Source organism: Fundulus heteroclitus, chromosome 2 (assembly GCF_011125445.2).
Source record: "Fundulus heteroclitus isolate FHET01 chromosome 2, MU-UCD_Fhet_4.1, whole genome shotgun sequence".
NCBI classification, from domain to species: domain Eukaryota; kingdom Metazoa; phylum Chordata; class Actinopteri; order Cyprinodontiformes; family Fundulidae; genus Fundulus; species Fundulus heteroclitus.
In genome coordinates, this window is record NC_046362.1 from 32,625,937 (window position 1) to 32,653,160 (window position 27,224).

The following is a 27,224-nucleotide window of genomic DNA, read 5'->3' on the forward strand; positions in this document are numbered from 1 at the left end:
GATCTGGACACAGTTTATGCTGCACGGGTTACAACATGGTCTTAAACTGTCTTCTTACTACAAAAACATAACAAATATATTAGTTTATTAGCTGAAAAAAATTTAAACTACAATAAATCTACTGGATAATTTAGTTATTTGCAACGTTATGGTAGAAATGTGTATGTAGAAAAAAACATGCTTTCCAGAAGCTTGATGCTTCTGTTTAAAATATAATTTTTGTACTGATCTTATGGAATATAAACATTTTCTGAGATGTACCTTTAATAAGGTAGAAACTGACAGAAGAGCCAATAAACAGTGTATCACAGCAGCAGTCTCTTTAATGTGTGAAACAGCTATGTTGGATTTCGATGAGGGACCTCAAACTTTGCTGATAAATAATGTAACAAAGGTATTTCTCTAATATTAAATATGTAGATCAAAAACTTGCAGTTTTTAATTGTTGTCTTTACATCTTACATGATGCTAAATGTTATGCGCAATAAACATTTTCATTATGTAGTGAATAATTATTATTCTCTAACTAGATATTTCAGATGATTATGAGGAATAAATAACCAAACAGGACCTAATCAACATTGAACACCCTAATTGTTGTTATTTTCAGCTGTTTCTAATCAGACGACTATCACTGAGTTACACACCGATCCTCTCTCGTTGCTCTGACTCCTTCCAACACTTCTGCCACTCCAACAGCAGCTGCAGCAGCAGCAGCTTGCTCAACAGCTCGAATAAACGAGTTGTTTTTCTCTGCAGCTCTCCTTCTTTTTTCTGGGCCTGGTTCCTGATACTGAGCCATCTCCCGGCGAACGGCTCTCTGGGCCTCCCTGAACATTGTGTTTGTGTAGCGCCTGCCTCCATTTCTCTGAACCATGCCGTCAATCTTCTCCACCAGTTCATCAACTTGCCTCCTATTCTCCTCAAGATTGTTTTCATTGTTGTTAAAAACATGATATCCTCCCTGACATTTGCTTAGCAACTCATTAAAAGAGGGGTTGAAATACAGAAATCTTTCCCCTGAGACTCCATCTCTCTCCATTTGATCTCTGTGGGTGAACAAGACCATGGTGTATCTGACAGCTTCTTCTCCAAACATCTTCTTGATGATTTCCACCAGGTCTTGGTCTTCTCTTGAGAAACGTTTTGGGTCTATCACAATCAGGAACACATGAGGACCAGGGGCACACATTGAGACGCATGTCGCCACCTGTTTCTTCATCTCCACAGCTGTTAATCTGGTGGGAAACAGACCTGGAGTATCAATTACTCCCAATTCACGGCAATAACGCCTAAGACGTACTTTCTTCTCGCACACCAGTGGATTTTCTCCAAACTGAGAACGACTTGGTTGTATGATGGTGTTTCCTGCAGAGCTCTTGCCAATTCCAGTCTTGCCAATGAGCAAAATGGTAATTTCACTGTCTTCTGGATCTGTGAGCAGAAGGAAATTAATTAAAATAATGTTTCGTAATTTATAAATAAATGTTTGATTAAAATAAGAATTGATGTATATTATTTCCCCTTTAATTCCTGTAGGTTCATTTACTGCTTCAGTCTTTTGGTATACTTTTTTGTTAACTAAATATAGATCTGAAACCAATTATCAGATTAATTGTGATTATTCTGTTATTTAAATAAACAAATGTAGCATCTGAACTCCACTCCACCAGGGCATGCAACAAATGTGCTATCTTCTTCACTGAGAAAGTTCAAAACAATAGAGGAGCAGTCTGGACATCCACGTCAAGTTCAGAACCAAAATTGTCTCCAACTAGACCTGATTTGGACAAAATGTCCCATTTCAGCCTCATAAACTGAAAAAGTTTAGAAGAAATCATTCACCAACTAAGTCCCCCCCCCCCTGCAGTCTCAATATTCTACCCACAGCTTTCTTTAAAGGAGTAACAAGCGAAATTTCACCACAAGGTGGTGCTTGAGCACTGCTGTAGACCAGGGGTGTCAAACATACGGCCCGGTGACTAAATGCATTATCATTATTCAAAAAAAAAAAAAAAAAATCTTAATGCCAAAAGGAGCTCATCAGATTTGACTTTCACAAGTGGAGCAGTAATGCTTTTGCCATAGTGCTCCGCTTGATTTATGAATGTGAATAGTTTTATTATGATTTGTGCGGGGAATATCTCAAATGATATGGACAGAACAAGAAGAAAAAAAGAAAAGGTGAAAGAAAGAGGAGATAAAAGGAAGAGAATGATAAAACAATTATTGAAAAAAACATGTACTTCGTTTAATTGAAAATCTGCAGTTCTTATATTGTCCACGAGGGGCGCTGTGTTTTAATCAGCAGATGGTAGCACTGAGCTTCAGATGTGGAAAATTGATTTTAAATCATTTCTTAATTTTTATCTGTTTGATGTATTTTGTCCTGCAGGACAATGTTTTTAAGTTCCAAAAAATGTGAATAAATGTTTTTCAACATTGTACAATCACTGTGATCAGTTCTTATCCATAATGCACAAGTAAATGTTTACCTGAGTAAAAGTATTGTTGAAATTGCACATACTTTTCTTAAAAACGCTGAGGTTATTCATAATATATTGTGTAAAAGTGAAATTCATTTAATATAAAAATCAACAACAAGTCCACTTTTATTAGTTCTATTTAATCTTGCAATGAGTTTACTTGTGTGGCCCTCTTGAGATCAGATTAAGCTGTATGCGGCCCCTCAACCAAAATGAGTTTGACACCCCTGATGTAGACCAAAATAAGATGTCTGACTGGCCACGCCTCCTTCTACCTTCACTCCAGCTGCCACCCGGCCTCCCCTTTCCCTTCCCTTCTCACATGTGGCCTCCTATTCACATATTTGTAAAGGATAACAAAGCAAAACAGCCTCACATGTCGGAGGAATGTATCTAGAGAAGAACTAAGTAACACAAAACTTTAGAATGCTGTTAACTAGGGAAGATTTTGATCTGCTGGATGTGCTCTTCGCCATGTTGCTCCAGCGCTCAGCTGCTCTGACGGTGGCATTTTAGGGCAGGGAGGAGCTAAGCTTGAGTGGCAGCTGTTCACATGGACGTACATGCACGCGCATGGCTTTGTAAACAACATAAATACAGTATTTATGTGTTTGAAAGTTTTTATTTTGTAGCCCGAATCCCAATACTACACTAAATCCACTAAATATCCTTTGGAATGAGTAGAAAATCAAGAAGAAGAATTGTATCAAATCAAAAAGAATTATGACAATATCATTTTGTGTGCAAAATGTAGCATTCAGAAGTAACTTTTTAACATCTCACAATAACCTGAGATAAAACAACATCTGGAACCTTCCATGCTTTGGAAATGTAGCAGAAAACAAGAAACAATCTGCTGCAAGTTACACAGACTGACCCTTAAACAGTTCATCTGTTATTTAACATATTCTGGGACCAAAATCTGTCGCCTCTGCAAAAGCATCTCATTTATCTTCTGACTCTTTTGAAGACCAGCTAAGAATACGATGACTGTATGCATATAAGGAAGATAATGTTCAGGTTTTACACTATTTATTCTGAAAACTTTCTGACAGTATTAGTAAAAGGTCATCATTTACAAAAAAAATAAAATGGAAATGATCTGATCTACACCACCACAATCTCAACGCTGTCAGTATCTCACCTGGATGCTCCTGCACCGTCTCACTCTGCTCTCCTGAAGTCATCTCCTCTTTAAATTTTTTTGCTGTCAGACAAAAGACAATTGTTATGCACGGCAAACATAATAATTCTTTCATTACAGAACACAGAAAAATGAGGATGTGTGACTTAAATTAAATCACAATTCATAAGAAACACAAAGCAGACACCTGGACCACTGACTCAAGTGTCTGATAGAGAGTCCACTTTATTATCACTTTAGGCGTAGAGCTATCAGTGCACTAACACCAAACACATAATTTCCTTTAGCTCGTTATCCTTTCCCGTTCTTAATCTATCTATCCCTGCAAGGGACACAAGCCTCACCTGGATCTTTCCCTTTGCTTGAAATAAATGCTCAGCTGGCCTGCTGCTGACTGCCTTCAAAAAACAATACAAAGTGAATAATATGGCTTTATGTTTTTCAATAGGAAATTATTTAACTCACTTACATAACTATCGTTCTGTGTATTAATGGTTTGTGGTAATTTTTTATCCTAACTCTGACATGCTTAAGGTCAGATCTGTATTTACTATTTGATGTAAGAGAGTGACAGAAAGTGTTAATAATAGTACACAGATTAAAGGGCTATCTGGTTTAATGTAGTTAATGTTTTGGGTGTTTTACCTGTGGGGTGATGTGTGGTCTAAGAAGATAAATATTTAAAACTTATACATTTTCCATCTGACCATGCAAACCGCACACTAATGTAGTGCAATGTGATGTTTTGCATGAGCTCATGAGTTTTCATTTCAACATATATTTTTCTATCTTCCATTTTGATTCAAAAAAGCTTTGTCTGCTTTGAGCTCCTTCACCACTTGTCACATCAACCAGTCCCTGATTAGTTGATGTGACGCAATTTGACAGAAAAGTTCAGATTTTTGAACTTCTGCAAAAGCCAGATGTTCCACTTCGCTCTTGTTCTGCACGAATCGTGCCAATCACATCACTCTAATTGCGTGGTTCGTATAAGGATCTTTTGCATAGGGAAAATATGTAAATCCCCCGCTCAGGCCGCCTGATTCGTGTTCGGTGTGAACGGACACATATGCAACATTAAAGCTGACGCCGGTGTATGTGGACGAAGAAAGATGAATGTAGCACACGCTCCATGTATTGAACTATTTGCCCAAGATGGAGGGATGATCTAATTTTTGTGATTTTGTAATATAATTAGAAAATAAATTTGCTAAAAACTAATTTTTCCCCCCAAAATTTTTAGGGTGATTATGTACCACGTATCTGGAACAAACTCCTAGAAGTCTGTAAAAGTGCTGAAACCATGAGTTACTTTAAATCATGGTTAAAAACTATTTGATTAGAGTTGCCTTAGAATGTTAATATTTGTTGTTTGCTGCTGCTTTTATTCTGCTCAATGTCCTTTTTTTCTGTAATGTTCTTTCTTTGTTCTGTTCATGTAAGGCACTTTGAATTGTCTTGTTAATGTAAATGTGCTATACAAATAAACTTGCCTTCGCTCATTTGGTAATCAAATTATCATAGCATACAGACTCTAAAACATCATTTAGTGAAAGAAAACCCTACTTAGAGCATTAATTGAGCCAAAACTTTACAACAATATATATTTTCTGCATCTCAGAAAATCTCACGAAAAAATTTTTTTTTTTCTGTAGATATGGTTTGTCCAGAACTCCTGAAGTGGCAGCTTTAGCCTCACCTAGTTCAGATTCTGAGCAACTTTTGTTATCCAATGTATAATCCATTCACCTAAAAATAATTTACGGATTAATCAGTTAGCAAAATTAATCATTAGGTGCTGCCCTAACTATATTATCTATGGTTTTTGCCAACCAGATATACAGGATTAATCAATTAATCTACAAAGAAATTATTAATTGATTACTAAAAAAGGTTTTTATGTTTAATTGTTAGTAAAACATTAACGTGTTACAGATATAAAACACATAGCATGCGCCATGACCACCTGTAAGCCTAAAAGGGATGAAGCAGGCAGAAATAAATTGATGATAGAATAAAAAAAAAAATATATTTGTTATGGTAATATAATTTTTTTCTTTGCCATCAAGACAAATTAATACAGTATCTACAGAAATGTTTAAAATGAACCATGATTGTAATTGTAGCTGATCCAGAACGCTGTAGAAAGTAGAAAACGTGGACCCGAGTTCTGAAGTCCTTCCACTGGCTCCCTGGATCTCAGAGAATAGACGTTAAAATACTTCTGTTAGTCTATAAATCCCTCAATCGTTTAGCACCTAAATACATTGCAGAAAGTTGTCAGTACCTTTGAATGTTAATGTCCTATTTAAACTGTTGTAGTTATCTGAAACATCATTAAATTATGTTTGTAGTCCAACTTATCTAGACATGTTGCTACTATTCCACTTTGATGTACTTTCCACTGTGTGTTTTCTTATTTTCTCTTCTTGTGCAGCAGTTTGTATCTCTTGTCACTGAAATATACGAATATATTTGTCTTGCCTTGGAGATGGAAGATAAATCATATCCTCTTCAGAATTTCCACAACAACAAGATCATATATTCAAAATATCGAAAATAATAAAGCAATTATCAAATCGTTCTCATGAAAACTGTTTTTTTTAAACCGGAATAAGTTTACAGGTTTTCTCTGAACTCACCTTTACTTTTGGGCATGTTCTTTGCAGTAGTTGGAAGTGTGTCAATGTTAGGCAGTTGTTGGTGTGTTGCTGATGAACAGTTTGACTCTTCTTATACAGTCTGATTCTAGTCCCCTCCCATCAAATACAGGAAGACTTGAAGTACGAAAACCTCCCGTGTGAGTAATGATAAAATGTATGGAGAACACAGATAACCTGAGTGCTTTGTGAGGAAAGATCTTTATCATGTCTCATATTTTTACATTATCCTTGTTATACAAATGATCTTAAATTCACTTACATCCATAAATGCACGCGACAATGTTCAGCGTTTTTAGGTTTTTTTTTACCCAGTAAAGGTTTACTTATTTACAATACTCTAAGGCATCTGGACCCTAAAGATCAAAAGTTATCAAGGGTTTCTGACGTACTTTCAGAGTTTTTGGACTTTCTTTAGACTACTTCACTATCAGTCATTTGTTAGATAGTAAGTAAATAAGTAAGTATGTAAATAAGTATGTAAATAAGGAAGGAAATAAGTATAAGTAGGTAAACAAGTAAATAAATAAGTATAAGTAATTAAGTAATGGATTAAATAAGTATAAGTATGTAAATAAGTAATTAAATAAGTATAACTAAATACGTAAGTAAATACGTTTGTAACTATGTAAACTTAATTTTTGTAACATCTTTCAAAGGATAAATACCACAAAGTGCTTCACAATAAGAAAACATAAAACAAAGAAAAAGATAGAAAAAGAAGAAAAAACATTGACGGCATAAATGCAACCTTATAGCAAAAAAAAATATTCAAAAACTAGTAAAAAGCCAATTATAACAAATGGGTCCTCAACTGCTTCTTAAAAGAGTGATCAGAGTAAAGTCAGCTCAAAGATGAAGGCAGCACATTCCACAGTCTGGGGGCCACATCTCTAAAAGTTCGATCCCCTCTGGTCCTGAAATTAGCTTGTGGAACCATTAACAGCCTTAGGCTGGATGATCTCCAACTACGAGAAGGGGAATACAATTGTAAAAAGTTGGTAATATAAGCTGGAGCTTCATCACTCAGGGCTTTAAAAGTAAAGGCAACGTTTTTAAAATGAACTCTGAAATATACCTCTTTACATTTAGCCAATGTAAAGAGATTAAAACTGGGGTAATAAGCTATTTTTTCTTGTGTTGGTTAAAAGCCTCACTGCAGCATTCTGCACTAAATGCAGATAGCCAAGATCTTTCTTTTTCAAACACATAAACAGGCTGTTACAATAGTCAAGATGAGATTAAATAAAAGCATAAATTATCATCTCCAATACAGCTTTTGATACCAAAGCTCAAAACTTAAAAATTTTTCTTAGCTGAAAGAAGCCGTTTCTGATTAAACCATGGGATTGACACTCTAGTGACACAGAAGAATCAATAGTTATGCCAACGTTTCTGAGGCTTGGTTCTACAGAGGAGGCCAATGCACCCTGAAATTTCTTAATTTCCGTTATTTGGTTCTCATGGGCAATAATTAGTGTTTCCGTCTTATCAGAGTTTACCTGCAAGTAGTTGTCACAGAGCCTTTTAATGTCATTAACAGTTTATCAAGCAGGACAACTTATATTCAAAATGTTCAGTTGGCTTAAATGAAGAAAGGAACTACGTATCATCAGCATAGAAATGATAAGACACACCAGGGAACTGCCTGATTATCTGGCCTAGGGAGAAATTATATAAAAGAAAAAGAATAGGTCCCAAGACAGAGCCCTGTGGTACCCCACAGCAAGTAATTTGCATCTGACATGAACTGGTTAGCAAAAAGACTTGAAGACGTTCCAGAGAGGCAAGATTTAAACCACTATAGCACCTTGCTTGATAGACCGACAACGTCTAGAAGTTTATTTATCAAAGTACTGTGATCGACAGTATCAAAGGCAGATGTAAGAACCAATACCGTGGATGCTCCAGAGTCAGCACACATCAAAATGTCCCTGGAAATGTGAAAGCTAGGGTCGGTGATCCCCCAAGTCCCCTGTTGAATAACTGCACAGGACGACTCAGCAGAATCTCTGTCTTGGGGTTGGTTTGTTTTGCATGATCTGCAACACCGACGGGGCGGGGAAGGCGCATTCAGGTCAGCTCTTCTGCTACACCATGCAAATACCTCTTGTTGCGCAACAGGTTTTTACTCCATCATGGGACACTGAAATCAGGAACATTTCCTGGGACAGCCTTTGCCGGGGACAGGTGATCCAAAATGGGGACTGTCCCTGGAAATCGGGGACGTCTGGTCACCCTAGTGCATACGGAGCCAGCAAGCAGAAACTAAGAAGGAACAATACGCAAACTGGCATTACCTGAGCGCGTCAGAATGCTTGGCACGTAGGACAACCAATAGATAAGGCGATACGCCTGGAACTTGAGGGACAGAGGGAGTTGAGAGCAGAAACAAAACTCTGACCAATCCCTGCCATTCAGACCGAATGTTAGAGATTGGTCAGAGTTTTTACTGGCCAGCTGCTCCCAGAGTGAATAATTTTTTTAACCTCCTTTTTCTGAATACATAATGTATTGACTACTTTCAGGATGGAAGGACCATTTCACCCAGTATAGAAAACACTGTTTCTGAACAGGATTACCAACTATAGCTTAAAGTAACGGAGTTTCTGTGGATTGGAGCTTACAAAATCCATACTGAAATTTCTCAAAGAGCTAATGCTTTTCTTTAAAGGAAAGCTGTTCTGCCACTACCTTTTCAAGAGTAATGGGCATAAAACGGTTCTTGGAGAAAGATCTGTAATTATTAAGCGGGGTAGGATCCAAATTGCACTTTTTCAACAATGGCTCAACAATAGCGTGCTTGAAAGAACTTGGAACCACACCTGTTGAAAGTGAAGTATTGTAAATCTCCACAATACAAGGGCTGATAGCAGGGAAAACCTTTTTTAAACAACACTGCAGGGAGAATGTTGTTTGGACAGGCAGAAATTTTCAGTTTATCAAGTAAACCTGAGATATCCTCTAAAGTCACTGGATCCCCAGAGTTATGTTAAATAATCGGAGTTATGTTAAATAATTCCAGTTTTACAAAACTCCAACCCAGCTCCTGTTGCTGCTGGTGGACACACAGCTTCAATAATTCAGGAAAAAAAAACTCGAGTCACTGGAAACTTTATGTGACGTTAACGCGGCAGCTGCAGAAAAAACAGGTAGTCTCTGTGTTGTGCTCACTTTGCATGAATAACGGATGCTCTATATGTTGCGCGATGAGAGGAACCTAAACAAGTGAATCAGAGCAGAGCAGCAGCAATTTCTGGTGAAGACAGAAACAAAACAGAACCAGAACAACAGGGATGAAGTGGTGAAAACCCGCAGGTCATTTCAATAGAGACCCAACAGGAGACAGGGAGCATGGAGCAGGTGGTGAGCAGGAAACATAAACAAATCTCACGCCTTTGTAAATCTGATCATCACTACCCCTGAGTTAGAAGAAGAGGACGCTTGGCCCAGTTGAAATACTGTAATTATACTTATTTTAATATATTTAAAGAATTCATTCTCTGTGTGGTTAGAAAGAATAGGTAAATAACAAACTTCAGATAAACTTTCAGAAGTAAACAAATGGAAAAAAATGACTTGAAAATAGTAATAATGGGTCTTCTGTTAGAAAATTTACTTTTTGAGTCATACTGGACAAAGAAACAAAAATCAAAAATAATATTCGAATAGTAATAACTATCCTATCTTTTCTTTTGAATGTAATTATAAAAAGTAGGCGTCTCACAAGGACACTTATTTATATAAAAAATTATACTTGAGTCTTTAGTTTATTCCTACATTCAGATTTTTATTTCTTCGTCCTCCTCGTCTGCCCATCCATATGTTAGTTTGGATCAGATCTTAATCAGGGATGTTTGGCTCCTATCTTTGGCCCACTGGCTCTGCAGCAGTGAGAAAAGCCAAGCAACAATTGCATTGCGTGAGAGACGAGCAAAGACGAGACAAACTGTGCAGTCTTCAGAAGTTCTCAGTGACATGTTTGGTCTTCTCAAAGTATTTGGTCCACTTCTGGTGTGTCTTAACCTTTTCTGCAGGTTTAACAGCAAACTTAGTCAAGTCACATAGACTTTTTTTTTTATCTTTTTGTGACCGACAAGATCTACGATGACGAGACCCATTGTCATTATCATACACAGAAAGGCGTGTCAGCTTTGCATACGGGTGCAAGAGGATAAACGTATAATAAGATCGGGACAGTATGAGGGAGATTTCTTTTGCAGTTAAAACAGCAACTAAATCACTGATTTGTCTGGAAGGAGATGAACAATAGGGTGACGTCACACAAAAGAGATGCTTGCATCATCTCATAGGCAGGAAAATTTATTTTTAAGCACATTTCAGTAATAATACACCAACTGGTGTGTCATAAATAAATCACAGTCAGTTTAAACATGTATCATTGTTTCCTTGTCATTCTATCCCCGTTTCTTTAAGAATCCTGATTCGGCACCCTTTGCCAAGGCAAACTAGTAATACTTTTTGAAGATCTACTAGTAGATGTAAATGAAACACTAATGGGAACACCTGGTAAGCTGGTATACATCACAGCAACCTTCCTCAACATACAGTAGGATATATGGAGTCGCTTCAGATTCAGCGTTTCTCTGTGTAATTGCTTCTCAGTGGACGGCAGGAAATAAACTTCTGTGTGAAAACAGCGTTTTTAGCCTTTATAACCATCTTTACCTTGTTGTGTCTCTGGAATCAGAGCTGATATTTTTCCCTCATTCTTCTCAGCAGAATGTTTTCTGTACGAATGCCATTAGGTTGTCTTTGTTCAGACCATAATTAAGGCCATTGTGTCTGCTGATGTTTGGCCCAGATGATCCTCAGATTGTGGAGGAATGTTCTGCAAATCAGGAAAAAAATCAAAAGCTTCTGACTGAAGAATCGTTTTCTGCATCAACTGGAATCTTTGCTCCCTGAAAATTTGTGAACGAACACCTAAAACAAAGAAGACTTCGGACTTCGGTGAGACTTGATGTCTAGTTTTAGTTTCTGTTAGAACCCACAGACCCAGCAGAAAGGTTATTATGTTTTTTGCATCTAAAGATAATTTCAGTCATCTTTACTTCTGAAACGCTAAACTGAAAGTTTGTTTATGATGAATTTCTGACTGTGGTGGATAAAAGGTCTGCGTCGCTCATTATCTGATATGGGACAGAAAGAATCCAAACAGTTAAACAAAAACATGCAACAATAGAAAAACCAGGGAACAAAGTCTGATAACACTGGAAGGTAAAAGCATTCAGGAAGAAACAGAAAAATGAAAACAGAATAACCCTGATGCCTGCTGAGGAACCAGCAGAAGAACTCCAGATTCTGGTTTCTTCCCGTTTTCCTTCCTGGGATCCCGACTTTTCTGTAACATCTGAAAGTAGACTTTGCTCTTCGCTTAAAACAACAGTCCAACAGTGTTTCCACAATTTTGTATGTGTTATGGCTCTTGCTTTTTCTCCCCCAAGTGTAAGTAAGGGTAATAATAGCCCTTTGTACATATTACTTAAGACCTCTAGATGAAAATTGAGCTTATCTGTCAGCTGTGCCTTGTTTGCTGTTGCTTTTATGCAGACGAGGGAGAGTTGGCATCCCTTAAAATGCTTCCTGCTGAGAATAAGGAGAATATTTAATATAGTTTACCACATTTTATCCTGACCCAGAATCTAGATAATTTCCTGCATTTTTATTTTGTAAGTAAACAAGTAAACTTTAGCTATACAGCACCTTCCACAGGATAAAAACTAAAAGGTCTTTCAAGATAAAACACGCATAAACAGTACAGATGATAAAAACATTAAAAAGTTAAAAACAGCATACATGCTACATCACACAGCCAAAACACCAAAAAAAAAAACAAAAACAACACTCTGAATAAATGTGTCTTTAGCTGTTTCTTAAAATAATAAATAGAGTCAAGATGGAGCAAAGATGGAGGCATCGCCCTCCATAATCTAACAACAGAAAAATAGTTACAGCTCCATGTCACATTCAGACCTTTTAAATTAACAATTTAGACGCCTTTGTGGGTGCATATGAGAAATGATGAAAGGTGCATTTACATCAAATGTTGATGCAAAGTGCAGAGTTAGGTTCTCTGTATAAATTACATTAATATATTAATGCTTTATTTTGAGCCATATCAAAAGAAGAAAGGGAAAAAAAGAAAATGTTATACCCCATACTGGGTAAGAAAGGAACACACGCACACACACACAAATATATATATATATATATATATATATATATATATATATATATATATATATATATATATATATATATATATATATATATATATATATGCATTTTGTGCGTGTGTGTTGTTTGTAGCACGTTTGCCTTGCAGCAAGAAGGTCCTGGGTTTGACCTGGGATCCCTCTGCATGAGTTTAACGTGAACTATTCAGATGACATAAATTTGTTATTTGACAATTGATCCCACTTCTCGACATAGATATGAAATTATGACTACAGGATCTGGCAACAATCCGATCTGGAGTCTGATGACGCATAATAATAGTCCCGCTTTTATTATATGAACACGCCTATCTCAAGGTCTAAAGGGCAGAAAATGAGTTTAGATCATTCTGATGTTACATCTCCCTCTGCTGGACAGAATTGGCGTAATAAAAAATTTAAACTGACAGTTGCTCTGAGATTAAAATTATAAATGTCTGTTTTTCCACAGGTGATACCTACAGAAGAACTCAAAGGCAAGTCAAGTCCTTTTTCTACAAAGACCATTTTTTTATATTGTCTGTAAGTAAAAAATAAACTAGATTAAAATATTTCTAAGCATTTGCAGGGCAAATTACAATTTCCCACCATGACAGCTCTTTTTTGGACCACAGCTGAATATTACAAATGGTCTTAAACTTACCGTGCTAATCATAACTTGTCACAATAAATTGGAAAGAAGTATGATTTAAAAAATACGCTGGATGTCCAAACTGATATAGGCAATCTGTTAGAAACAAAAATTAAAAGTATCAAGCTACAGAGGGCTTAACCTGAAGTCACCATGAAAATTAAACAGAAAAACAGATACTGCAAGCTGGTTGAAATGTCACTGAAGCAACTTAAACCAGTCCTCAGTAGTTTGTATGGTCCCACATACATACAGACATATAATAATGATAATTCTCTCCGGTTGCCCTGACTTCCTTCCACAGATAAAAAATTTGCATGTCAGATTATTTGGTCATTAGATTAAATTGTCTTTAAAGCAGCAATTGTTTTACAGAGCAATGAAAAAACTGCCATTTGCATGAATGTGCCAGACAAACACTAAAGCTAAAAAGTGTGCAAATCGTCATTAACATCTTATAAAAGTGACATATTCAAGTTAAAAAAAGAGGAAAGACAGCAGTCTATTTATGACACTTATAAATTAGAAAAAAAAAAGTTGCTAAAAGTAAAACAACCCTCCCTCAGAAGCTAAAAGTGGTTTTACCTGCCTGCACCAGGACTTTCTTTGTTATTTTTTTTAACTAAACCTTTTAAAGCACAACACCATGTCTGGCTCAAATATCAGGTTCCCTGTATGTCTGAAAATAAAAATTTAAACTATTACATTATAGTATTTGCTCCGGAGCTGCTAAACAAAGTCATGAACTTCCACTTTACCAATCTTGGAAATCCGTCTTTTTTATTTCACGGCACAATTTTGTAGTCCAAGCTGAAGGATGCTGAAACTACAAGTGCCTCCATCATACTCCAAAAAAGGCAGAGAATGGTGGAGTGGAGCATAGACATCATATACGTAGACGCCTCGTTGGGCGCGTCAACGTACGTCAACGTCACCGCCATGTTGTATGTGGCAGAAAGAAGTTAAGTTCTGTTGTAGTGAATGTGGATCAGAGAAGATGTCTCATTCCTGTGCTGCATGGAAATGTTCCAACCATTTTTCTATATATAAAAATGGTTGGAATATATATATATATATATATATATATATATATATATATATATATATATATATATATATATATATATATATATATATGTGTGTGTGTGTGTGTGTGTGTTATGAATATAAAAGTCAAATATATAAAATATAAACATTGTGGTCTTCATTATTTCATAAAACCGTGTCACATGTGAACCTTTTAAGTTCTGGTATAGTCACAGATTAGCAACAAACGTTTTGGGGGAGTATTAAAGACAAAGTTACTAAGAATTTTGTGGCCTATAAGTGTTTTCAACTTGATAAATTTGGCTCTGACGGCAGTTTAATACTGCAGGGTGAGCATTGCTCCTTAATACAGTGTCAGAAGATTTTCAGCAAGCTTTGAAGCTGAAGAGACGAGACTTGAAAGGTTAAAAAACTAAAAGGCTGGAGAAGTCAAAGAGCTTCAGCTCCTGCTTCCCCGGTCGGTTAAAACCAAACAGGAGCTCTGCAGGATGTGAAGCATGGAGCCGTTTGCTGAACGCTGTTGGGAGACATTAACCCATCTGAAATAATCAACAGGAAGTTTAAATCCTGCAGGACGAGCTGCTGCTTTTCTAAAGAACTTCTGGGTGAAACAAAGTCTCTGTGTTTCTCCTGGACTGTTTGTCTTTAGATGTCATGGTTTGTGTTGGAGCGTGTTTTATCTCAACAATCCTAACCAAACATGTTATTCTGGGAACGGCAGCCTTATTCCAAGGAAAGTTTAAAGGGGAAAAGCTTTTCAGCAACCATCTGTATTTCCTCAGTGACGCCAATATATCTGCAGCAATTTTCTACTTTACAAGAACAAATTAGACCATTGGAAGCTGTTTTATGTTACGTTCTTAAATGTAATTTATCAGAGGGATTTTTTGAGTTTACAATTTTTTCTCCCACCATACATAATTGAAAAAGAAAATGTTTTAGCTGAATGTTTTCTTTTTTTGTGTCCTATCTGGCAGTGCAGCATTAAGAATTGTTGTCTTAATGCCAAAAAGGCCCAACAGATTTCACTTTCAGCCTTACTGCTTTTGCCATAGTGCTCCGTTTGATTTATATGCAAGAAGATTTACTAAATTTTATGTCAGCTTCTGGGTTGAAGTTTGATTGTTCTGTTTTGCACTGCAAAAAGGGAACTCAAAGTAAGTAAAACATTCTTGAAATGTCTCCACCCCCCCACCGTCACATCCATCGCCTCTCATGGCGCCTGGAAGAAAGAACGAGGAAGTCGTTGCACCTCCTCGGCCTCTGGCTGTATACTCACCTTTCCTCAATCATAATTGTGTTTAAGAAACAGTTTGTTCCTTAATTGGGCCAGAACACTTAGCACCGCTGTTTTCCTCGTTTTTCCAGTCTTTCCTGTTTTTCTTGCTCTTTTTTTTTTTTTTTTTTAAATCAACATCTGAAGAATTCAATGCGGACTCGGGTTAATCAAAGACAGTCGACTTCTTCTGTTCCTTCATCTGATTCATGCTGAGCAGATTTGCTGAAGGCTGAAATAAAGTTTGGAACCAAAAATCGTAAAAATAGATAAATAGGATCTATTTTTAAAGAGCAAAAAAAAGGTCTTATTCAGCCACAAGAACACAGACCTTTGATTTTATTAGAAATATTTATGTTTTACTTTTTTTTTTTTTTTTTTTTTTTTTTACATTTTTCATTGGGCAATAAAATCCCTTAAATCCCCGTCCCTAAAAAAATACAACATTTCCCTCTTTAAATTTAAGTTCATTTGAGCAATAAAACCATTGGGCCTTCTCAGGACGCTCTGGAAATCTGGTATTTAACTTTTATTCTGCAGAGACGGAGCAGACGCCTGGAAGCTGTGGTGCTGGCGTTGCCTTCAGAACATCCTGCAGATGAAGCTGAGCTTCTTACAGAGACGTCTAACTGGACCAAGACGTTTTCTGATGATGTGAAATCAAAGATATGAGGAAGATTAAACTACAGCAGCAGGATCATCACAGATGTCTTAGGATCGTGAATCAGCAGTGGAGATACCGGGATGCTTCCTTAGGGTGCCTTATTTTGAATAATGTAGATCTAAACTGCACCGTTTTCATTCCCTCCCCGCGTCACAGCACCAGAACCAGCTTCCATCCAGAGTCTCGTTTGGAGGATCACATGGATCCAAAGCAGATCCGTTTTCCATCTCATCCCATAGAAAGTCTTAAAGATCCCATCCTGCAGCGTCCTGCAGCTTCCTGCGCCGGTCGGGGTCGGAGCAGCGGATCATTCCACGTATGTGGGAATGCAGCCCTCCACCTCCACCATCTCAGGCCAGTTATCGTACTTGTTTTTGGATTCGTCGCTCTTCACGTACTGCAACACACAAACGGATCGGATTCAGTTTGACATCAGAGGATGGTGGAGGGAAATGCTCAGGAGGAAAGAACAGGACAGACGTTCTGCCAACACGAGGAAGGGGGCCCTTCCCCAACCATGACTTTAAACCACTTATGAGGTCGACTTTCTCAGACTATCTAAAATAAAATAAGCCTCTTTTCTGCAGCTGGAAGGTGCAAACTGAAACCAAAAACAGGGGAGATCTGGGTTCGATTTAGGGCAGGGGTGTCCAAAGTGCAGCCCGGGGGCCTTTTGTGGCCCCTGGTCTCATTTTGTCCGGCCACCAATTGATATTCAAGAATGATTTGGCCCACCAGCAGCTGGTGATTGATGCACGTGAAGACTTTTTTTTAAATATCAAAATAGGGTAAAATTGTTACAGACAAGTTAGAATCTTTTAACAAATTGAAAATATGGGACACAGCACAAATATTTATCTTTTAGTAACCACAATTTTACATTCTCTTTAATTACATAGTAAATAGGACTACATCTGTCCAATGACTTTTATTCAGTTGCAGACTTTGGTGCACCAAAATGTGCCTTTAATTAAATTGTTAAAAAGTCCTGTTTCTACTGCTGAAAATAGACCGTTTCTTTTTTTTTTTTAATCGAGCCCAAATGAATTTGCAAACTGGATGACCGTCTTTTAACAAGGCAAATGTGCGAAACCGTTTTCAAGTGTTGAATCTACAATTATTCACGCTTCCCTTTCCTACAGAAAATCTGATTCATTTTTAAGAGAGGGTCTAGAACAAATATCACAATATAATATGTTGGTCATTTGTTTTTGTTTTTTTAATTATATTTTTTGGCCCTGGAGTACTTTTGACTTGACACTTCTGGCCCACTTGACAAAAAGTTTGGACACCCCTGATTTAGGGGAAACCATAAGTCATATTAATATAAAATGGTTCTGGTTCTTTGGTTTGTCACCTCAAGATTATCAGCTCACTTATTGTCTCAGTTTTAGTTCGTTTATTTGTGATTGTTTAGCCTAATTCAGTGGAGTTCATGGTCAGTCCTGCAGGGCTGCTGTCCTGCATCTTTTAGATCTTCTCCCGGTTCAGGACGCCTGAAGTCCAACAGACGTCTCACCACCAGACCTCTGGAGACAACATGCTGAAGACGTTATTGACCCATCCGATGCGGGTCTGTTGGTGCAGGGAGACGTCTGAAAAGAGTCGGTCCTCCTGGACTGCTGTCCTGCATGCATCTCTGCTCCAAAACTTATTAGCAATCAGTCGTTCTGCTTTGTGGAGGCCTGGCAATGAGACATTAATTTGATTCGGGTGTTTTGGAGAAGGGACGCATCTAAAAGCTGCAGGACGGTAGCTCTCCTACCTCTGTTAGTCTATAAATCCCTGAATGGCTTAGCACCTAAATACATCACAGACTTGTTATGAGTGCATCAACCCTCCAGACCAGGGGTCTTCAACAGGGGGTCCGCGGAGGTACTGCATGTGGGTCGCGAAAGTTTTGGTTGAATTAAAAAAATAATAATAATAATAATTAAAATTAAAACATGAATCTGTCAGTTATGTTAATAGTTCAGTATTGTATGCAATATAACAGGTATGTTTATGCATGCCAGTGGCACTAACAAGCATCACTTATTTTCCTTTTCACATTTATGGTTTAAAAATGTCCATTTAAATAGCTTTTATGCATGATTGCATGCAATTGACAGACATTGTTGATCTTGGCAGGTATCAGTTTATTGTGTTATGTTATGTTTATAAATGGCAGTGGCATGGCCACCCTACTCACTGTGCCTCGCACATGTTTAAAATAAAAACATGAATATATGAACCTGTGTATTATTTGAGTATCTTAGTATTGAATGCACAATAACAAGGTATATTTACATATGGCACTATAGGACCAGTTTGATATAATACAATTTTGTACAATATATATAATTAGGGGGTCCCCGCTCCATCTCGCCATCAGTTTGAGGATCCTTGGCCTGGAAAACGTTGAAGACCCATGCTCCAGACCACTAAGGTCTTCTGGCTCCAGCCTACTCTGCAGAACCAGAACCAGAACTAGACACGGAGAAGCAGCATTTAGTTCCTATGCTCCACTGATCTGGAACAAACTTCCAGAAAACTGGAAAAGTGCTGAAAGCCTGAGTTCCTTTAAATCTAGGTTAAAAACACATTTGTTTAGGATTGCCTTCGACTGTTCTAGTTAAACTGTTTTTACTGAAACATCATTAGTTCAACTTTTTTAGTCTAACTGTTTTTAATGTTCTATTTTGTTTCTACATTTTATTCCTACTTGCTTTTATTCTGTTTTATTTTCCTATATTTTAATCATGTAAAGCACTTTGCATTGTCCCTGTACTGAATTGTGCTATACAGGACTGTCTCAGAAAATTAGAATATCGTGAAAAAGTATACTAGTAGGCTATTCAACTAATCACTTGAATCGTCTAATTAACTCGAAACACCTGCAAGGGTTTCCTGAGCCTTGAAAAACACTCAGCTTGGTTCAGTAAACTAAATCACAGGTATGGGGAAGACTGCTGATCTGACTGCTGTCCAGAAGACCATCATTGACACCCTCCATCAGGAGGGTAAGACACAAAAAGAAATTTCTCAAAGAGCAGGCTGTTCACAGAGTGCAGTTTCAATGCACATTCACAAAAAGTGTGTTGGAAGGGGGAAATGTGGCAGGAAACGCTGCACAACCAAGATCTGGCACCTGCCCACAGTGTCAAAACCACCAGTGACTGGTGTACTGACCATGGCATTACTGTCCTTGATTGGCCTGCCAATTCCCCTGACCTGAACCCCATAGAGAATTTGTGGGGTATTGTGAAGAAGAAGCTGAAAGACACCAGAGCCAACAATGCAAATGAGCTAAAGGCCGCTATTGAAGCATCCTGGGCATCCATAACACCTCAGCAATGCCACAGGCTGATTGCCTCCATGCCACGCCGCATTGATGCAGTAATCTGTGCAAAAGGATTCCCAACCAAGTACTGAGTGCATTAATGGACATTTTCAAATTTTTGATTTTCTTTTGCCAGTATAGTTTTGTTTTTTACTTGGTCTGAGGAAATATTCTAATATTTTGAGATAGGATTTTTGAGTTTTCTTCAGCTGTACGCCATAATCAGCGATATTGAAACAATAAAAGGCTTGCAATATTTCAGTTGATTTGTAATGAATCCAGAATGTATGACATTTCATGTTTTTTAATTGCATTACAGAAAATAAAGAACTTTATCACAATATTCTAATTTTCTGAGACAGTCCTGTATAAAAAAATTTGCCTTTGCCTCTCCTGGACTCTCGTTTTTGATTCTTCTCTAGTTCAAGACATTTGAATCCGTAAAATTTCTCAATATCAGATGTATGGAGAACCTAATTACACGCTTAGAAAGTAATTCAGCCATTTATACTCCAGTGTTTTGCTGCAGAGATGCATCTAAAACATTCAGGACATTGTGAGGAGTCGTCTCTCTGCTTCACTCGTCATATTTGAACGAGCTGAAGAAGAGTTTCCTCCTGAGCAGCGTGGGCGTGCCTTACCTGCTCGAAGCTGCTCTTCTCCGACGCTCCTTTGCCACCAACAAACACCCAGTTATCCCTGTAACCCAGAGACTGGATGGTGGAGCTTCCCATATCCGCAATCAGCTTCCGGGCCTCATCGTTCAAGCTGTTCGAACACAGGAACAGAATAAAATCAACGAACCAACAGTGAGAACCAACAGATTGATCAGTTACTTCATATATTATTAGAAATAACATGTATTTTCTCTGCTCACAGTTAAAAATGAAGTGTTTAGTAAAGATTGGGATTGAGAAGATTTGGCGATATCTGTGAAGTCTGATGGTGAGACAGCTCTACAGTATTTTTTGATTGTAAAAAAAAAAAGATCAAATAAAATGTGAAAAAGGATAAAAAAACATAATTTAAAACATACATTTAAAAAAAAAGGGCTGACAAACAAAAACTGGAATCCAATTAATTCCGGGAGGCTTTTCAGACTTTTAATAATCAAAACTAATAAAAACAGATTTAGAAAAGTTTATTTTTCTTCCTCTGAGCAGATTAAAGATTTTTCTCCATAAATGCAGAAACGTCTTTAAAAAGGAGAATTTACTTTGTGGATCCCTCGTCGAAGACGGCCATCAGAACCACAGAACCCGTCTCGATGCTCTTCAGGAACTCGATGAGTGGTTCCACCTCTGCAACACAAACACGTCAGACTCCGGGTCGGTGCGGCTCGGACCGAATCTGCTGTCTGTCGGGATCATGATCGGGACTTACTGCCGCTGTACATGTTGAAGTGATCCGTCTTCAGGGTTTCTCCGGTCTTACCTGCAGGACGCAGACAAGGTGACGATCAGCCTGAAGCTGGTTTAACCGCAGAGAGGCCGGGAAATAACGCGCTGGTTTTAACTAGTGTTGCACCGATACCAATACCAGTAACGACCGGGTCCGATCCAGCATTAAAATGGTGGTATCGGTATCGGCGAGTACCAACAAATTGGGCACCGATACCATTTTGATGTTTGTATGTCACTTGAACGCAGCCTTCTCTCTCGACTAGTATTATACATGTTATATAAGTTCATGAAAGTTGCACTATTTTGGCATTTGAGAGTGAAAAGTCAGGGTTTAAAAGAGATTATTCAAATATTAATGTAATTTTATTGTCTTACTGTTGCATTACTATTATACATGTTATAATTTCATGAATGTTGCACTATTTTGGCCTTTGAGAGCCAAAAGTTTATTCAACTATTGTCACCCATTCCAGGTAGGTAATAAAAAGTTCTACTACCCTAAGTAGTATGCAGTTCCTCATATACACACACATCAATTTCAAGCAGATGGTATCGGTATCGGCCAATACTGCACAGCCAGGTATCGGGGCCAAAAAAAATGGCATCTTAAAAGCGTATTCTTTAAAATAAGATTTCATATAAAAAAAAAAATCTCCTTTTGCATGTAGACATCCTGTGAAAATTTGCTTGGGAAGAACTATTAGAGAAGAAGAATAGTTCAGCTTTCAGTCTTTTCTGAAAGAGTTTTGATTTTTAATTTATTTTGATATTCAATTTCATTTTATTGTCACTATATCAACTGGTGTGGAAAAAAAAGAAAAACAAAATTTTTACTCCCCCCCAAAAAAATGAAAAACTAAACAATTTTGGGCCAATATTTAGTTTTTCATACAGACTTTTGTCAAACTCAGAAACTGGATCCTTAAAATAATTAGCTTCTATAAAGTGATCATTATAACATTTTTGAAGCCTGTAAACCCCCAAATGATTATTAAACAGAAAATCCTATAAACTACAATAAAACAGTTTAATGACCAATTATTACATAAAAAAAATGCTTTTATGGAGGTTTCAAGAATAAACTGAAATAAACACATTGGCGGGTATTTTAAATAAATGCTAATCAGTTACTGAGAATGTTCCATCTGTCTGATAAGAGGTAAAAGCAAATGCCTGCGACACTCACCGTTCACCACCACGATGTTTATCCCGTCGCCAGCGTTGTTCATGACGGTTCCTAAAACCCTGCAGCAACAAAACGCTGAAAGTCACCAAACATCTGAACACTGACGGCAGAGAGCTGAAGCAAAGAGGAGCAGAGAGGAGCGGAGAACCTGGACCTGCAGGCCCAGAAACCAGGAAAAAGACACAAACCAAACTAACAGTGCAGAAGGAGACAGACAGAGCAGGAAGCAGGAAGCAGGAAGCAGGAAGCAGGACTCTGGAGGCTGGGGTTCCTACAGCTTGTTGTTGACGCAGATCTTCGGAGGAACAACGTTTGCAGCTCCGCTCTGGACTAAGAAGCCGAGCTGATTGGCCGGACAGACTTTCTTCATCAGACATGGTCCCTCTGCGAAGGGGAAACACACGGGTCAGTTTTCCAGCAGCAAAACGAGGCCGGGTCCGTTCAGGTGGGATTCAGCGTGGCCTACCTTGATGCTCGGTGGCCAAGTGGCTGGAGACGGGAGCTTTTTTAGTTATACCTGGAAGAGAAGAGACGTTTAGGTCAATCTGGTTTGATAGGAACCCATCAGAGCTGCAAGAAGATCTATTACTGCAAGGGTGTCCAAAGTTTTCATCATGTGGGCCAAAATTGTTAAGTTAAAAGTACTGGAGGGCCAAAAAATGCTCATTGAAAACCCAATTAAAATTACTCAAACAGTATATTTTGTTTTAAAATTGTTTTTTGACCTTCTTCACAAAACATAGGCCTGCAATATTTTCCAACTAAACAAACCAGTCAAATTTTCTGTAGAAAGGAGAATGAAGACCCAAAACTTAAAAAAAGAGGTTTTGCATGTTTGCCTCATTAAAAGATGGTCAGACAGTTTGCAAATTCTTTTGGGCTTGATTTTTTATTTTTATTTTTTTTTTGTCTATTTTCAGCAATCAAAACAGGATTTGGGTCAGTTTTTGAAAAACACTTCCTGTATTTAGCCAATTTTAATAAATAATTCAATGCAGTTCGGTGCACCAAAGTCTGCTTTTGAGAAAATGTCATTGGACAGATGTGGTCTTACTATGAAATTAAAGAGAATGTACAAAAAAAATGGTAAGATTTTAATTGTGATAATTTGGCCCTATATAAAAAGGGTAAAAAAAAATCTCCATTTGCATCAAACCACTTGTGCCGGTGGGCCAAAACAATCTTGAATTGCAGTTGGGAGGGCTGCAAAAAATCAGTCCAAGGGCCTCAAATGGCCCCCGGGCCGCACTTTGGACACCCCTGTATTAGAGGATCGCCAAGAAAGGAGAAACATTTAAAGGTTGGAGGGCCGACAGTGAGGAAGAGATGCATCAAAGTTTCCTCCTTTAGACTTAGCAGCTGTCAAATCATCTAAATATGATGAGAAAAACCTCATCGGGCATCCTGATGCTCCAGGGAAACCTCTCTGATCACTCCTGGCTGCACAAACCAGCTTCCTGTTACTTTTAGGGTTCCTTGCTGTGACCAGAGGCCATAAATGAGCTCCAGCAACAAACACAGCAAGGTGTTACATCAGCTGACCCCTCACAGGAAACCTCAAACCGATTCCTCCAAGAAAACAAGAGTTTCTGCAAAGGAGGATCTGACCTTTGAGCGGGTCGCTGTAGAGCTGCAGGAAGACGACGAGGATGAAGACCAGGAGGATGAGGAGCGTCAGTGCCTGGAGAAACCCTGGAGGAGAAACGTCGAGAGAATAAATCTGTTTCAGCTGAACAAGCAGGAAGGAGGAACTGCAGATTAAAGCCCTCTGATAACGTTGCAGGCCGACTTTTTCAGAAACAACCTGGAGTTTCGGTCAGCGGGGATGGATTTATTTATAAAAAAAAACATCTGTTCGCCGTTTGAATTTTCATAAAACCGGTCGGTCGTGTTCATGCAGGTCAGATTACAGAAAGAAATATGACTAAAATTAGCATAATGTAACAGTTTCTGCCCACTACGACTCAGAAACCTGCTGCAGAAGTAAACCGGTCCAAACCAGGTCCATTTCAGGCTCAGCTGTTAAATTTTAGCTCCACATTTGGGACTATCGTTGACTCTGGATCAATCCGGCTGCATATTTAACTCATCGCTCGCTCAGAGTTAATCTAATTTCAGGTTTTTACCTTTACTTTTATCTGGTTAACTCCCGTCTTCTATCCAGATTCTGTGCTTTTTGTGAACATCAGTTCGCACATTTCTTTAAATGTGTTTTATCTAATAATTCAGGCTACACTCTAAAAAGCATAAAAGAGTCAAATTTAAGCCATCTTCATCATTTAACTCCTCAGCTTCTCTGTGGGTAGGGGGCCATGTTTCCATTTTCTGGCCGTTTGCTCCAAGATTCAGACTCTCAGCAAGGGGGGGAGCTTTAAAGAAACAGCTGCAGGGTGTTTTAACACCATTTTCTCCGCTATTAACCTCTGACAAACGTCCGCAAACAGCAGCCGGCGTCTGAAAGGAGCGTCTCTGAGCAAAGGAAGCTTGGACTAATCGATTCAAACACCTTTTTTGTGGCAGAAACAGACCTTCATCCCATCTTAAACACAGATATAGACCAGGAGAGGTCACTTCTTCTGGGTTTAACAACCAGGCCCGGCAGCTGGGATCAAACAGGGATAAATGAATGAGAGATTTTTGAAACTTACATCTGATGACGTTGGATTGTTTTCCGATGTTTGGTTTGCCTGAAACATAAGAAATGATGTTGGCATGAATACCGAGTATTTCCAGCAGAACAGGTCAGACAGGCGAGAGGCTGAACCCTCCTCCAAACGTCTAAGACAGTTCTGACGATTAAAAGGGTTTAAAAATGCGTGACCGGGCATAAACTCAGAGAATAAGACACATTAGTCTGGATTAGAGGTAAAACAAACATCAGTAATCTCTAAAGAATTTAGCTTCACACCAGAATTCACAATCTTTCATCAACAATACCGTTGCTCGCTGTGTTGGATGGAAACTGGTTCAGAAGAAGCCGATTAAAACTCCTTTTCACGTTAAATATCCTAATAAAATATGACATATAAAGACAGATCTAATCCTGGGATTTTCTGCAAGCAGGTCAGAGGTTTTTGACATGGAAATCAGTGAAAGCTGAGGCTCGACTTGAGGAGACGGTGTGGACCAGGGATGAGGGGGACAGCTGCAGGAACCGATTCCTCCAGGAGGGTATAGAGTATAAACAACGAGTTAAAGAAGAGAATCAACAGATTAACGTTGAGAAGCAAGAGCATTAAACATGAATATGTGCTAATATGGATGGGTGTTCGGAAAGAAAGGCTCAAAAGGAAAATACAAAAAGAGAATCTGACTTTTGCTGTATTAATAGAATATTTTGTGTATTTTCTTATTTAAAAGAAATCTAGATGATCTTATAGAAAGGTTGGCTTTATTAGCCGACTGGTTCAATCTTGACACTTTTTTTTTTCAGGATGTGTAACACAAGACTTGATGCATTAGTTTACATATTTTTGTTTTAGAAATTATTGTTTTGTCCTCCTGAAGAGGAGGGAAACCCAGACATCCATCCCTCCAGCAGCATCCTCCAGCTCAGACGGGATGTATTGTCCCTTCCCGCAGACTCTGGGTCCATTTTGGGTTCTTCTCCCATTGGGAAGCGCCTGGAAATCCGCACAGGGAGGCGCCATGGGGGGTGACCTCCTCAGATGTCCAATCCGCCTCAACTGGCTCCTTTCAATGCGGAGAAGCGGGGGCTCCGTGTTGAACTCCTCACCCCATCTCTAAGGATGAGCCCAGCCACCCTCCAGAGGAATCCCATTTCAGACGCTTTAGTCCAGGATTTTATTCTTTCGGTCCTGATCCAAACCTCATGACCTAAAGCGAAGGTCTGAACGTAGATGGAGCAGCACAACCAGAGCTTCACCTTCCAGCTTCTTCACCACCACAGACCAACGCCGTTCTGATCCATCAGCAACACACCATAAAAAAAAAACACCTTTCCAAGCATCAGCTCCATGAAACCGACCATCATGATCAGAACATCAGCAGATCTCAACGCTCAGAACATCTCACCAGGAACTCCCGTAGATCAGAACCTCAGGAGGGAAGCATTTTTGTTTCGAAGTGAATCGTCTCTGAGAATTTAGATCACATCTTTTGTTATTTTTCTTCTTCTTCTTCTGGACTCCAGGAAATCAATCTACTCAGACGCCATGCTGGGATATCTCCAGCTCCTCCAGGAAGAACCAGGAGTGTGGACCAGCATTGCTGCTGATAGGATGGCGATTTCTGCTGCAGCAGCTTCCTCAGACTCGGGGCTGTGAAGAAGAGACAATAGTGACCTCACAGGTGGAGGCCGGGCGTTTCTCTCTGGACTGCAGGAGGCTTCATCTTCACATTCTCTTCATCAGAAGGGAGACAGCCGAGAGGCAGGAAGACACCAATTTTTGGCTAAAACCTTTTTCCTTCTTGATGCGTCGAGCCAAATTTCATCAGGCTTCAAATGTGGACCGTGTTTCCGTCTCTATTTGTGAGGTGAGAACCGGCGGTCGTCTGCAGGAACATTCCTCAGCATTCAGAAGGTTTGGGAAACATAAATGGAGCAAAGCCGTCACTGCAACACGTTCGCTGCTTCGACAGAAGAGAAGACGCTGGACTTTTGTGTTTATTCAGTGACTCTTTAACTTCAATGCTCTCCGGTTTCCGATGAATTTGGATCGTGACAAAGACCTGAACCTGAGCCTGAGGTTGTTGGAAGCTCAGATTAGGAGCATTCTCAGTGAAATTCCAGCTCACAAACCCTTTAAAACATCAGAAATTGGAGGCTTCAGGCGACACGCTGAGACATGAAAGGAGCTTTTTGTCTGAGAGGAGAAGCTTCCAGAAAGAAAAACCTGAAATGAATAACTGTAAACAGGCACTCCGGACAGGAATGCACCCGAAGCCTGAGCTACACCTGTCCAGGTGAACCAGCGGCACCGGTAGCACCTGCACAGGTAATTCTGCTGTATCAGTAACACCTGTACAGGTAAACCGACAGAAACAAGGGAAATCAGACACATGAAGAAATGAAACAAACTGACCGACTTTGAAGGTGAACATGTTTCTTTCGTCCTGCTGCCATCCACTCTGAGCATTCTCAGGTGGAATCCAAGACAAACAGGTTGATCCAGCTCCGCCTCCCATCGCCTGGCAACAGCCAAT

General features: G+C 38.7%; 2 protein-coding genes across 2 annotated transcripts; both read right to left on the reverse strand.

Moving 5' to 3' along the window:
• Positions 1 to 466: 466 nt before the first annotated feature.
• On the reverse strand, positions 467 to 3,673 carry LOC118565204 (GTPase IMAP family member 9-like). Its single transcript, XM_036145152.1, has 2 exons — positions 3,631 to 3,673; positions 467 to 1,434 (listed from the first exon to the last, which is right to left on the reverse strand). Exons 1-2 carry the CDS (start codon positions 3,671 to 3,673, stop codon positions 632 to 634), a joined length of 846 nt encoding a protein of 281 aa, XP_036001045.1. The 3' UTR covers positions 467 to 631.
• A 12,173-nt stretch (positions 3,674 to 15,846) lies between these two features.
• Positions 15,847 to 27,224, reverse strand: LOC105929717 (protein FAM3C). Its single transcript, XM_012867604.3, has 10 exons — positions 27,104 to 27,224; positions 24,707 to 24,745; positions 23,667 to 23,750; positions 22,525 to 22,575; positions 22,334 to 22,442; positions 22,059 to 22,117; positions 20,853 to 20,903; positions 20,686 to 20,770; positions 20,111 to 20,237; positions 15,847 to 16,544 (listed from the first exon to the last, which is right to left on the reverse strand). The coding sequence occupies exons 1-10, from the start codon at positions 27,204 to 27,206 to the stop codon at positions 16,455 to 16,457; spliced, it is 798 nt and encodes a 265-aa protein (XP_012723058.2). The 5' UTR covers positions 27,207 to 27,224; the 3' UTR covers positions 15,847 to 16,454.